The sequence below is a fragment of the Vipera ursinii genome, assembly GCF_947247035.1.
Source record: "Vipera ursinii genome assembly, chromosome: Z".
Classification (NCBI taxonomy): domain Eukaryota; kingdom Metazoa; phylum Chordata; class Lepidosauria; order Squamata; family Viperidae; genus Vipera; species Vipera ursinii.
Window position 1 is genome coordinate 69,598,721 of NC_139517.1, and position 15,883 is coordinate 69,614,603.

A 15,883-nucleotide genomic window follows, 5' to 3' on the forward strand; every position below is an offset into this window, starting at 1 on the left:
ATCAATGGCTAGATAAGTGAGTTAGAGAGAAAGGAATGTCATATGCAATTTTGAATTTATTTGAGTAACAAAAATACTATACATTGAAAATTTAGTATTGTTTATGACAATCTATTATACCTATCATTATTATCAATTATTAGCTTTATTACTTTTATTTATATATATATTTACCCAGACAATACGCTGTTTGCCAAATATTGAATGTTATTGGGGGAAACCCCAACCCTCACCCCCAACTTTTTCTGTACCCTAACCCAAATTCTTATCCCCTTACCCCCCCTTAACCTTATAAAAACTACTAAAAAAATTTCAAAAAAAAAAGAAGCAAAATATTTTCAAAGAAAAAAGCCATGAAAATCCAGTAGCCTTTTGGAAAAGTATCCTTGGGACAACTATGACTTGGATGATTGAGAATCTCCATAGGCCGAAACAAATATTTGTGGTCAACTAAAGTGATCAGTCTAGGAAAACCTCTGTGAAAGGCACAAAACTTTGTACCACTGCAATTACTATTAGAAGCTGCAATTGATTCATGCATAGACAAGAGATTCTGACATATGTGCTGGGTTATGAAGCCTGATTGTCTTTTACTGATTCTTGCCTTTCGTCAAATTGTTTTGATTTCTGTGTCTACACTTCAGTCTACAACAATAGAGCAAACAAATAAATAATCCAGCATCTGTCTCAAGAAGTTGCAATAGAAATATGGAAATGTTTAACATTAACAATTAATTAAGAGAAATAAATAATTTTGGTATATGCAGTACAATAGACTTGTACATTTCATTCATTCCAAGCCATATTATCTGTTTTGCTTTAGGGATAAATTAGAGGCAGAAGCTTCCTGTATGTTCCACTTCAAAATATTACATCCAGAAGCAAATCAGGTTGTTTGGCTCTTCAAATGGGCTGGTCTGCAGTGTTGTGATCATAATTTGCACTATTGGCAGGAGGAATATGTGTACTAGCTCTGAAGCCTCCATGCAAAGGCAAAACGAGGGCCCAAGCAAATAGTGGATAAACACTTATACAAAAGCTCTATGACTGGTATTTCCATAGTATTTAACTTTGGATAATTTTCAAGTGCCAATAGTATTTTCCTTATCTTTCCAAAAGTTAATTAAATCTATTAGCCTATAAGTAGTCTTCTCCAGATAAAAATGTTGTGTAGGAGATTTAATATATGCATGTGTAAAATTTGTATAGGATTCGGAATCACTCAACCCATTGGGAGCTATAGAAAGCCCAAGTTCACCTCAAATGAGAGTAAACGTGTTATTCTAAATTTTGGAACTTCTGATCATCCTTGCAAAATTATTCTAGCCAAATTAGTTAGCAGGTAAATTTATGCAGCTTTTCTTTGTTGCCACCTTTAATAAACCTACCTTTGTTTTCACTTTTAAAGCTAGCATTTCAACATCTCGAAAAGTAATGTAATATCTTTTCACATAAAAATTAAAGTCATTTAAACTGTGTGACTATGTAGAGACTTTTTACAGTTCTTATGGAACCTAAAGAAAATATTTCTATGTATTTATTTAAATTCTGAAGAAAATTCTTATACATGGTGGCTAACACTGAGTTGATGACATACAAGCAATTGGTCAATTTAAAAAATTACATGTATTTAACAATAAATCAGAGTAAAAATTATGAGGGCATTTCACTGAGTAAAGCTTTGCATAAAATTTGCTGAAGCAAATACAATCAATGAATTCAGAATTTTCCATTATGTACATTATGTAAAGCAGTATTCAAGATCCAAGAAAAAAAATACTAGCTTAAGATCAAATTGGCTATTGTAACATAGACTTAATTTAGTAAATACAAAATGTATCTTTTCACTGGTAAGGAACTATTATGACCTAATACCTGAAAACAAAAACTGCCTCTCTTTTAGGGTAGAAACCAAAATGAATGCTGATGTGATATGCCATTCCATTCATGTGTGTAAAAAGAAAGCAGGTCAACCATACTGTCATCTATACTCTCCTCCTAAGGTGAGTTTCACTTGAGCTTAAAATAAGAGAAGGTATAATTTATTTCGCTTTTTAAAATAATTGATCTAGAGAGGACAGAATCTATGAGCTTTTCTCCAACTCTCAAACTCACTGATGGATCAATGATTAGGTTTTAAAATGTAAATACCTCCATGGTTGTTTAAGCCACCAATAATCAACAGCATCCAACTGGATACCTTTCCTAGTGTGTTGCTCTACTCTTGTCTTATTGCATCATCATGACTATATCATGTCATTTTAATTGTAACCCGTGCTTACTCCAATGTGTGAATGATATCCTTATTTTATCCTTATTTAATATTTGGAACAATCTTATATGTTTAAGTAGGCTAAAGGTTAGATAAACTCAAGGTTCTTTAATGGTAGTCATAATCAATCAAATATATAAACTTTGGTCTCCTGCATGATTGTCAAACCAGCAATAGTAGCCTGGTTTATGAATTATTGTATGTAAGTCTATTAAAAGTCACAGAGTTGGGCTCTATTAAACATCAGAAACAAACCATGTAATATGTAGTAGCCTCTATGTCAATTTTTTAAAATAAAGGACAAAATGTTCATTCAAAATGTCCTTTGTATTGAGAATTGCTCTATGACAAATTGCCCTGATGAAAGTAAATTGGTGGCCCAATTGTAAGGATAAACTGTGTGCTCAGCTTAGTATCAGGAACCTGACAATGGGAATTAAATTGCTTAAAAGGTGATTAAAGGTGTAGTCCCTCATTACTAATTATTTTAGTACCTATTTTCTATGTGATGTTGGATCTGAGAAAGGACATTTCTTTTATAGAACACTGACTATTTCATTCTATAAAGAATTAATTATTCATCTTATTTAACAATGGCTCCATTTGAAAAAGGATGGGATAATTTCCATTTTTTGAGAATATTAAACCTTCTCAGATCAGCAAAGGTAAAAGAAAGATGAGCTCATTGCTGCATGACTGAATCACTTTTAAAAAGAGCTTAAAATCAACAGCTTCTATTTGTAACAATTACAATTCCATGTTCAGAAATAATCATTCTCCATAAGAGTCACCTTTATACATACCGGTAATTTTCAAGCTTTCTGAAAGTAAATGCTAACTTACTGTAATTAATTTCAGTGTGATATTGAAATATTGTATTGGAATTAAATCTGTGTGGCTTATAAGCACTCATATGGTGCATAAGTAAAATTTGGAGAATGGATGCAAGATTTAAGAGTTTGAAAACACTTTAATTCCATTTTTATACTTCAAACTCCTCTAAAGTATTAGGTATACAAACTTTGCAAGTAGGATGAGAATTTTTATTCTCCTGATTTTGCTTGTGGCGAGTTATCCTACAAGCATTCTAGTTTATTCTTAGACATTGAAGTGACATTTGAAAGACATCCCATGCAGTATGAAAATGTTAAATAGAATAAAATAAAACAAGGTTCTAAAGGATGTGAAGACAGTAACAATGAGGATGAAGCAACAAATAATTTGGGATAAAATTCTGTTTAATCTGAGAATGGAATTGCATGGTATGGCCTAGCATGATAGACAAATTCTGTCTACGTATTATTATATAGGTCATGAGAACAAGCCAGCAAGTACTCTTTGAAATCCAAGATTTGCTCTGTTAAATTCACCCCATGCTTCAATAGCAGATCTTGGACACTTTTTGTCGTTGTTCCATGTCTCTCCTACAGTGTGTGTTGCATAGATTTTATACATATAGTTGTGCAGGTATGCAAATGAGTAACTTCCAGTTAAAAAGGCTCTGCTGTTGGTGAGATAGCTAACTAAACATAATCCTTACAGTATATCTAACTGTGTTTACAAAGCACTATAGGAATGAAACATTATAATGGGCAAGTCATATCTTTTATTTACATAATTTAGGAGCAACGTTCCCAGCACAAAAGATGAGCCATTGTTGGCAACTGACATAAGAAATAATTCCTCTAATCTTTACTACTAGTGGAATGCAAGTTTATGTCAAAACAAGGGGTGATGGAAAGAAGTTAGTCTGGCTATCCAATAAAAATGGATAATAGAGATTATGATACTTGACCTTGTGTTTGTGTTGTATGATGATGTTTACCATCATTTTTGCAGAACACATTTAAAACAATGATTAAAATACAGTGTATTTTCAGACATATTTTAGTACCAAAAAGGACTCTTTTGATCCTTTTTCCGAAACCCAGAAATATCTACTGATATTTATAGAAACTCTCTTACTGTTCAGATGCTCCATAGTAATTTCAGCAATAAATTTATAATAACATAAATCTTCAGTGTAAAGCGCACTTAAATTTCAAGCTTCCGTGTATATATAATAACCCCATTTTGCTGTTGTTTATGTAGATTACAAAAAAACCCTTCCAATCTATAGCCCAACCCCCAACTTTTCAAGTCCCATACATAGAAGAAATTGGAACAGAGTAATGTTTTGAAGGAAACTTCAAATTTAGTGACCCTAAATGTATAGTTTTTATTTTATGAAAAATAGAATATTCAGGAAATGAAATATGTTAAATAACCACTTTGATTTGTATTCAAGCCCCAAGTGCACACTCATATTAAAAGCAAAAATCACTGCAAAATTAAAACACCAAGCTCATTAATAAATGCAAAATTCATAAATATATCCAAAAGGGAGCTATTAAAACAGAATAAAATAAAATATAAGTCAACATGCACATTTGCATCCTACTTCATCAACTAATATTCTAGTCAGTTGGAATGGAGAAAATCAACTTACTACTTGAGGAGGCTTATATGTGTATAGAGGGTAATTTAGATGCCAAATTCCGATATCAAAATTGGACTTGGAAATACATTTGTATCCAGTAAAACTGATTAATATGTTCAGGCCAATAGATACTGTTAACAGTATAGTGAAGGGTTTTTTTCCCCCAACACAGGCAATGATAGATATGTTGGAACTATTGCTCCAAGAATCTCCATTAAAATAAAGAACTTTGGTAGTTCAACACATTCAGTGGTCTGTATACTTAATAAGATTTATCAAAGCTGTCTTTTTTAATTATCTGCTTGCATTGTAAGAATGATGGTGGAAGGACTGACACCCGTCTAAAGTAGATTGCAGGCAATGAATGTGAAAGTACTATTTGATATGCAAATATTATGTAGTTCTTAGTTTCCTGTAGAGGTTTTTTTAAATACTGATCAATTCTTTTTCTGCTATGGAAGTTTTATTTACTTTTAATTAAATTATTTTTATTCTTGAATTTTGTGGATTTAACTTTTTTGTGAAATGCCAAAGGGTTTTGGCAACGGAGTTGTTCAGATATAGTAATAAATAGAATATAGGCCTGGAATTCTTAGCGGTTTAATGACAATTCTCTTCAGTTTCTCCCTAAGTGATTCTATTAGCTTTTAAACATGGGGACACAAAGGTATTTCTTGTCATCCTTTAAAAATTGGAAATATTGGGAAAGGAGTATGGAAGCCCTAAGCAAAATGTAAAATTAATTTTAAATTAATTAATTAATTAATTGTATATCTGAAATTTGTAACAGAGTAATTATTAAATAGGGATGCGGTGGCTCAGTGGGTTAGGATGCTGAGCTTGTCGAACAGAAGGTCAGCAGTTTGGCGGGTCGAATCCCGAGTGCCGCGTAACAGAGTGAGTGCCTGTTACTCATCCCAGCTTCTGCCAACCTAGCAGTTCGAAAGCACATAAAAATGCAAGTAGAAAAATAGGGACCACTACGGTGGGAAGGTAACAGCGTTCCGTGCGCCTTTGGCGTCTAGTCATGCCGGCCACATGACCACAGAGACGTCCTCGGACAAGCGCTGGCTCTTCGGCTTTGAAACAGAGATGAGCACCGGCCCCTAGAGTTGGAAACGACTAGCACGCATGTGTGGGGGAACCTTTACCTTTACCTTTAATTATTAAATAAAGCAATAATGTAAAAACAATGTAATCATAGTAGCATTATGGATATGGATATAAATTCTGACTTTTTCAGAACCATATTTCCTTGTTGCATCATACTGGTGGCAAATCATCCAAGGTCACAACCAGAATTTGGTGCATCTAGATAGAAAAACCTGCAGTTTATGACTCCTGCCAAAACACCTATAATGTCAATGCCAGCATTTCTAATATATGAATGCATAAATATACAGTATTAAACAATCAAGGGGATAATCATACATTATGTCTTATATTCTACTCAGTATTGAATGATTTGCTCAACTCCTAGTTATAAACATATATACTTTAATTCCTTCATTTAACATTTTATCACATTCAACAACCAACTCCACTTTCACTGAAAACCTTCTATAATTCAAGCCTATTCATTTTATAATGTGTTTTTCTTTTTTTCTTTTTTAAAATTTTTTATTTTATTCAAATACAAATAATACAAACATAACACATATAAATCTAAATAAAAAACAAAATAAAAAAATACAAATACTACAGTGCACCTACACCCCTGGAGACCATTTTTATTACTTATATTTCTTGTCATATAACAACTAACAATATAAAATATTTTTCAATTATGCCCTTATCCCCTCCAAAACAACATATATTCTTGAGCAGGTTTATTCCCTTTGCCTTCCACTAAGACTGCTTTTATAAAATCATCCCATATTTCATTATAATTATTTACTTTAATCATCCCTTTTTAACATTTAATTTCTGTTGTTAATTTATCATTTATTGCCATATTCCATATTTCATTATACCACTCATTTCTTTGAATAACCCAATTCCATCTCCAATATTTAACCATCACTAATCTAGCTATCATTATCAAATTTACAATCAATTCCTTTTTTGCTTCATTTATATCTTGTTTTTCCACCAGTAACAGTAAAGCGACCCTTGGTGACATATCTTAATTTACCTTCAAAATTTCTCTAATTTCACTAAACACCATGTCCCATATCTTTTGTGTGCTATCAAATCCCACCACATATGTTTATATGCTCCAATCTCTTTCTCGCACCTCCAGCAAATATTTGTATATTTAACATCTATTTGATTTAATTTACATGGTGTTAGGTACCACCTCCATATCACTTTATATCTGGGGTGTCAAACTCAATTTCATTGAGGGCTGCATCAGCATTGTGGTTGCCCTCAGGGGGCCGGGTGGGTATGGCCTGGGTGGGTGTGGCCTACTGGGTGGGCATGGCTAAAGTGCGTATGGCCTACTGGGTGGGCATGGCCAGCTCTACATCGTTCACATCAAGGGTGCCTATGGGGGCCTGGGCAGGAGTGATCTGAGGGTCTCTGGCAGGAGGAGGGTCTCTGGGCCAGGGCCAAGGCAGTGGGGGCCGTTCCCTCACTGTTTCCAGGATGGCTTCGTGGGCCACATAAAACCACTTCGCGGGCCGGATCCGGCCCCCGGGCCTTGTGTTTGACATGTCTGCTTTATATCCATTTTCCTTAACTCTAACTGACATATTCTTATATGCTCTTCTGTTCCAAATATTTTTCCAATTTTTATCATTTATTTCTCCTAAATCTGTATCCCAGATTAATTTTAAACCTTTACCTGATCTTCTAGTTCAGTTAATATTCTGTATATTTCCCAATTCTTCCTTTACCTATATATTCTTCATTTTCCTCACTTTCTTTTATAATCATTTCAAATTGTGTTAACTATCTTTCACCTCAAATTTTTCTTCCATTTTTATCCATCTCTAATTGTATTAAATTCAACCAATTTAATTTAGTATCTGATAAAACATTCTTGAATTGTATTATATTCTTTATCTTGTTCTTCCAGTCTTCCCATTTTTTTAAATTTACTAATCCAATCTTTCAGTTCAATCTTAGGGAATTTCTCCATTTCTACCACCAGTGTTAAAGGAGAAATTCCTGGCATTAACCGATATCTCCATTTATTCCATAATTCTATCAAAAAATTTTAAAAGGAATTTTGAATTCTCTTAACAATTTTTTAAATATCTTTTTTAAACCAGTATGTTTCTATGTTGTTGTTGTTTGTTTGTTGTTGTTAGTTGCGAAGTCGTGTCCGACCCATCGCGACCCTATGGACAACGTTCCTCCAGGCCTTCCTGTCCTCTACCATCTTCTGGAGTCCATTTAAGCTCACGCCTACTGCTTCAGTGACTCCATCCAGCCACCTCATTCTCTGTCGTCCCCTTCTTCTATTGCCCTCGATCTTTCCCAGCATTAGGCTCTTCTCCAGTGAGTCCTTCCTTCTCATTAGGTGGCCAAAGTATTTGAGTTTTAGCTTCAGGATCTGGCCTTCTAAAGAGCAGTCAGGGTTGATCTCCTCTAGGACTGACCGGTTTGATCGCCTTGCAGTCCAAGGGACTCGCAGGAGTCTTCTCCAGCACCAGAGTTCAAAGGCCTCAATTCTTTGGCGCTCAGCCTTTCTTATGGTCCAGCTTTCACTGCCATACATTGCAACTGGGAAGACCATAGCCTTGACTATACGCACTTTTGTTGACAGGGTGATGTCTCTGCTTTTTAGTGTGCTGTCTAGATTTCCCATGGCTTTCCTCCCGAGGAGCAAGCGTCTTTTAATTTCTTGGCTACAGTCCCCATCTGCAGTGATCTTGGAGCCCAGGAAAATAAAATCTGTCACTACCTCCATTTCTTCCCCATCTATTTGCCAGGAATTGAGAGGGCCGGATGCCATGATCTTGGTTTTCTTAATGTTAAGTTTCAACCCAATGTTTGCACTCTCCTTCTTCACTCGCAACAAGAGGCTCTTTAGTTCCTCTTCACTTTCTGCCATTACAGTGGTATCATCTGCATATCTTAGGTTGTTGATGTTTCTTCCGGCAATCTTAATTCCAACTTTTGATTCATCTAGCCCTGCCTTTCTCATGATGTGCTCTGCTTATAAGTTAAATAGGCAAGGTGACAGTATACATCCTTGCCGGACTCCTTTCCCAATTTTGAACCAATCAGTGGTTCCTTGTCCAGTTCTCACTGTTGCTTCTTGGCCCGCATATAGGTTTCTCAAGAGACAAATAAGATGGTCTGGTATGCCCATCTCTTTAAGGACTTGCCACATTTTGTTATGATCCACACAATCAAAGGCTTTAGCATAGTCAATGAAGCAGAAGTAGATGTTTTTCTGGAACTCTCTAGCTTTCTCCATGATCCAGCGTATGTTAGCAATTTGATCTCTAGTTCCTCTGCCTCTTCGAAATCCTGCCTGTACATCTGGTAGTTCTCGATCCACATACTGCTGGAGTCTAGCTTGCAGGATTTTAAGCATAACTTTACTACCATGAGAAACGAGTGCAATGGTGTGATAATTTGAACATTCTTTGACAGTGCCTTTCTTTGGAATTGGAATGTAAACTGATCTTTTCCAATCCTGTGGCCACTGTTGAGTTTTCCAAATTTGCTGGCAAATTGAGTGTAGCACTTTTACTGCATTGTCTTTTAAGATTTTGAATAGCTCAGCTGGAATACTGTCACCTCCACTAGCTTTGTTGTTGCTCAGCTTTTCTAAGGCCCACTTCACTTCACATTCTAGGATGTCTGGCTCGAGGTCAGTGACCACCTCATTGTGATTGTCAGGGATGTTAAGCTCATTCTTGTATGTTTCTATAGGATCGCCTATTTCCCTTAATTCCTTCAATTCAATATCACTCCATAATAAATCTCTATTTATTGCTATAATATCTGGGACCACCCTTAATTGATTAGCTACCCAATAATTTCTAACATTTGGAAGACCCAGCCCACCCATTTTTAATGGTTCATACCATAATGCTTTACTTATTCTTGCTCTCTTACCTCCATTACAATACACCTCCAGCAATCTCTGCATTTCCTTTAATTCTTGATCCGAAAACTTAATTGGGATCATCCATAACAAAAAATTATTTTTGGTAAAACTTTCATTTTTATTACTGCAATTCTTCTGAACCCTGAAAATTTTATTTATCCATATTTATCCATTTTGTCTTTTATATCTTTCTTTAACTTCTCATAATTTATCTTCTTTAATTCTTAAATATTTTTAGGATGTCAATATCTAAATATTTGATACTATCTACTATTTTTAATTTATATTTTTCTTTCAATACATCTATTTCTTCTTTACTATGGTTATATAACATCATTTCTGATTTTTCCCAGTTTATTTGCAATCCACTATATTTCCCAAATTCAGTCAAGTGTGAATATACCCTCTCTATAGTAACTATAGGATTTTGAAATGTTAATAATGGATCATCTGCAAATAAATTTATTTTAGTTGTCTTATATACACCAATTCCTTCAATCAATGAGTCTTTCCTGATTGCATTTGCCAAAACCTCCATCAATAATACAAATAGAACTGGGGATAAGGGGCAACCCTGTCTCATTCCCTGGCTTAAGTTTATTGTCTCTGTAACACCATCATTTATGACTATTCTTTCCTTATTCTCTGAGTATAGTTGATTTATCACCTTTCTAAAAAAATATCCAAAGCCTAACTTTTCTATTAATATTTTCAATGTAGGCCATTCCACACAATCAAAGGCTTAAAATGCTAATAAACCAGCTTTAATTTTTTATTCTTTATATAATAGCCTAAATTTAATACCCTTCTTACTACATCTGACATTTGTCAGCCTCTTATAAATCCACACTGATCATTTTTAATATAATTCTCTATCAATGTATTCAATCTATTTGTCAATATTGCTGTAAAAATCTTAGCATCCTGATTAATAAGGGATATTGGTCTATATGATCCTGGGCTTGTAAGATCTTTATTAGGTTTTGCTATCAATACTATCAGAGATTGCTTCCAGGAACTTGGAATAATTTCCCCTTCCATTATTTTATTAAACATTGACCTCATCTTCGGCGCCAATAATCCTTTAAAATTTTTATAATATTCTGCACATAGTCCATCTAACCCTGCTGCTTTACCTATTTTCAATTTATTAATAATTTCCAGTATCTCCTCTTCTATTTGTTATTCCATTAATTCTTTATCATATTCTCAAATTTTATAGTTTAAATTCTTTTCTATATATATGCCTAACTTTCATTCAGATTTATTTCCTTTCCCTTATATAACTTTTCAAAAAACTTCTGAAATAAATATCAACAATTTTTCTCTCATCATGTCACATCTTTCTCCCTTTTCGTTCTTTATTACTCCAATCAGGCTTTTTGCCTTTTTAACTTCTGTGGCTCTAGCCAACATTCTAGAACTTTTGTTACTATTTTCATAAAATTCCCTATTTAAATAAATTAGATTTCTTTGAACCTGTTCTAACTCAATATTTTGCAACTCTTTTCTTTTAGCTGATAATTCTAACATAATCCTATTCTCTCTACTTTTTATATATTTACTCTCTAGTTCTTTAATTTCCTCCTCCAACCTTTTTATATGTTTCTCTTTTTGTTTTTTATATTATAAGAATATTTTATCCCTAAACCTCTTATCACTGCTTTCATTGCATCCCATATTATACCTATATTACTACCTCCTTCGTCATTTATAGTCCATATGTCTTTTAATTCTCTTTCCATTTTCTCTAAAATTTCTTTATTTTTAAAAATCCTTGAATCAATTCTCCATCTACTTGCCTGTTTATAATCACAATCTATTTCCATTTCTTTTGTTACCACTGCATGATCTGATATTTTAATTATTTTTATCTCTACTTTCATTATTTTAGATAATATTTCTGATGTTACAAATATATCATCTATTCTTGTAAAAATTTTATGTGTACTAGAAAAATATGTATAACTCTTTTGATTACCATGTAATTCTCTCCAATCATCTTTTGATCTATTTCTATTAATAAATTTTCTTAAATCTGTATTATTATACTTTATTTCCACTTTTGATGGATTAGATTTATCAATTCCTTGTAAAAATACAATACAGTATCTATTTTCTCTTTGTTAATTGATTTTTCAATTCATGCTCATTTATATTTTCCCCCCAAGCCATGTACATTCCATGTAGTTACCTTCAACGATTTCCCCATCTATTCTTTATATTACATATTCCCTTTGGTCTCCATATGTGATCTAACATAAATCTTACAAAACTGAAACTACAAAGTAAACATATTAACCCAAAACATAAATAACCTCTTACCCACCCATATACGTATATATTTTCCCCTTCCCTTCTTCAGGAGATCTTCCTCCTCTCCGCCACTTCGGGCCTCCAAGAGTGAGGGGGGGGAAAGAGGAGCCATCCCTGAATGGACTTTGGTCACCCACTCCACCTCCCTTGACCATCTTTACCCTTAATTTCTACACCCAAACATATATTGCAAAATTACAAATACTTAGATACTATCTCTATAACGAACTTGTAACTCCTGTTGCTTCATCCAGCTTCCCATTCTCCTGTAGATCTTCTTTATTGATGATTCCATGCTCGCTTAATTTCTCCATCACCTCCTCCTTTGTTTCAAATCTGTAAAACATCCCACCGTAAGAAAATCTAAAAAAAAAACAGATATCCCCAGCTATAATTAATGTTATTTTTTCCAATATTTGACAAACTTGATGCATCTCTTTCCCCCATTGTAAAGTCTCATTGCATAAATCTGGAAAAACTTGTATCTGATGCCCCCCAAACATTATAGACGACATGTTTTGCAATTTGCGCATCAATTGCTCTTTTTTTGCGTATGACCAGAGTCACACCACAATATCTCTCAGCAATTTTCTTCCCAACCTTTTTGGGCCGACTCTGTATTGCATCAATATCATATCTTGTAAAGGGGACATCTGGGAGGATCGAGGTAGCCTGCTTTGGGTCTTTGCCAAACAGTTTCTGCACTTTGGCTGTGTTTTGACATCCAACCACCAAAAAGAGCTCTTAACCTTCTAAGAATTGTAAACAGTCTATAGTCCATACACGTCACTTCCTCCCTTTGTCTTGTCCTTATCAACTTATCTCTGTGAAAGCATTATAATGGAAATAAAAAAATCCAAAGGCAGCAACTATCTTTATTACACACACTTTTATATAGTGGGTTAAGTCAATAGGCAAGGAGCAACACAGGGTCAAAGCATCTCTTTATTGTCTCCAGAAAACAACTGCTCAGCTACAGGTAATGGCCAGTACTTATACACATAAGCCTTCTGGTGTTCCTTCAATTACCTGCCTGAATTCTCCTTCCCAAATACAAATGTACAGGCCAAAACTATTGGGACTGACCATTAAGCTAGCCCCTGAGGGCTAGCCTTGGCTTGGCAGGAAATGCCTACTTAGCTAATCCACAATAGGCAAGGGTCCATGGCTTGCATCCTTACATTCCAGTACATAACAACATCTTATCAAGGCTCTGTCTTAAAGGTGTTTAATTTTTTTACTTTCTCCAGATCTCAACACTTCGACTGGAAGGAGGAAGTAATGGGCCTTCACATTGTACACTTATAAATCAGCTATTATCTTTTCCGCTATACTCCTTTTAAATTCTCTCCAAATTCTTTCTCCTATCAGTCTTCAATCATAGGGACCCTCCTCTCCCAACAGCCTTCAAAAGCCTCTCTCTTAGTCAAACATCCAAATTCAAAGCTTCTCTGGGAGAATGTCCAAAACCAAATCAAATACAATCCAAATTTCTGGAGGAAAGCAAGGGAAGTAACTCATGTTTCATAATCTCTTAAATTTTCATAGTCCTTAATTGTGTGTTATATTTCTTAATCAATTCTCTGCGATGGTCTGAAAGAGGCAGAAATTCAGCGTCTGTCGTCCATTCAAGCTAGCTCCGCCCCCATAATGTATTTTTCTGAACTATTTATTTATTTTATTTTATTTTATTACATTTATATACCGCCCTTTCCCTGAGGACTCAGGGCAGTTTACAGGGAGTTAAAAAACCACAATACAAAAGTTAAAACCAATTTAAAAAAGATTAAACTAGTCCTGTGCAATTAAAACCCCGATTAAAATAAATTACTCCTCAGCCTGGGCCCGAGAGCTCGAAGAGCCAGGTCTTCAGGCCCCGGCGGAATGACCGGAGGTCGGGGGCAGTCCTCAGCTCCACTGGCAGCTGGTTCCAGAGGGCAGGCGCCCCCACTGAGAAGGCCCTATCCCTGGGTATCACCCGCCAGCAATCTCTTACCGGTGGGACCCTGAGCAGACCCTCCCTGTGGGAGCGCACTGGGCGAAGGGCATTTGATGCCGGCAGCAGGTGTTCCCTCAAATACCCCGGACCCAGGCCATGTAGGGCTTTATAGGTGATAACTAGCAGACAATTAATTTTCTGCTTAACATTTAGAAAATTGTCCATGAAAAGCAAAAATCTGGTCTGCACAGCCCAGCATTTACATCTTACTCTTGGTCACTTTTCATGTCCTTTGCATCCTAGTATGCCAATCACTTTCACAGTAAACTAATCCCCCTGCATTTCTTGCAGTCATTTTTACAACATTTCCCTTTTTAATCACAGAAAAACATGGCATCCTTCCAATTATCAAGCAAGACATTATATAAATCACAGAAACTGTTCATCCACACTTGTATTTTAACATTTCTTCAGTTACACCTTCTATATCTGTAGCACTGCCTTTTTTTCAACATTCTCACAACATTTGTATTTCATCCATTTTTCTTGGGCATTAACATTTATTTGCCTTCATTTGCATTCTGCTCTTTAACATATCAGTATCATTCTCATATAAATCTCCAAATTCTCCTGGCAGCATTTTCTCACTTCACTTTTATCTCAAATCATTTCAGCACATTTATTTTTAATTCTATTCATTCTGCTGGAGGCTTCTTGTGCAACCATCTTTTTCCTCTTCCAAAATAATTTTCTATCAAAATTGCTCCATGTTATTGAGGCTTCTGTCAATCTTAACCATTACTTTATGTCTTTGACTACATTATTTGCAATTTTTTCTATGCACATCATGCAGTATTTTCCTTATTATTTTTGCAGCAAACATTTGTTTATATTCATTTTTTCACATTCACTGCAATTTTCATGTCATCTTTTGAACAAGCAACGTTTTTATGCTTTCTTTCCATCATCTCTTTTACATCTATTTTCTGCTCATCAGTATTTTTCTATACAGAGGTCATATTTGCTTTCTACTGTATGAAAGAAAAATCATAGGAAATCATTCCATTTTTAACTCTGATTCTGTTCTTTTCCTCCATTTCATCCCAACATCCATTCTTGACACTACAAAAAAAATTATCTGTCCCAAATTCAGAAGCTCTCACCACTGTGGTACCCAGTAATTTCCTCTTTGTTTATATTCATTAACTTTGCCCCACAAGAATACGCTGCTTCATTTAGCTTTTTTTAGCCTACTCTGTTCTTAATTTCATAAATACACAATAATCTATTTTGTTTCATTTCATTTCATTTGATAATCCATGCTATTTCTTCATTACCTTTTAATAATCCCAGAAATATATTTTTCATATTCCAAAATAATCAGCTGAACCCTGGAAATACTGAATGGTTTTGGGTGTGTGGAGGTTCCACTTCTAGGACTTTAACATCTTTAGTTCTGGATGGGATTGCATTACCCCACACAACCCTAGTGCACAATCTGGTGGTTCTTCTGGACTCGCAACTCCTGCTCAGTGAGTAGGTGGGCAGTTATCACTAAGAGAACCTTTGTATAACTTCATGCTGTGCACCAGTTGCACCCTTTGCTGAACTGGGAGCCCTTGTGCTCAGTCATTCAAGCCCTGATCATCTCACAGTCGCACTACTGTGATGTACTCTACATGGGGCTACTACTAAAGAGTGTCTGGAAGTTTCAGCTGGTGAAGAACACAGCGATGCGGTTACATTGCTGTTCCTTGGGTTGCACTGTTGCCATTTTGCTTCTGGGTCCAATTCAAGGTATTGGTTATTATCTGTAAAGCACTGCATGGTATGAATCCAGGCTAGCTCACCCTAATGGGATTGGTC

General features: G+C 35.0%; 1 protein-coding gene across 1 annotated transcript in view; it reads left to right on the plus strand.

The window, feature by feature from the left end:
- Nucleotides 1-15,883, plus strand: part of AOAH (acyloxyacyl hydrolase) — a 101,421-nt gene that overhangs the window by 31,352 nt on the left and 54,186 nt on the right. The window contains exon 5 of the mRNA XM_083378301.1: nucleotides 1,904-2,003. Within this exon, the coding sequence (XP_083234427.1) occupies nucleotides 1,904-2,003 (100 nt within the window). The remainder of the gene's footprint in view (nucleotides 1-1,903; nucleotides 2,004-15,883) is intronic.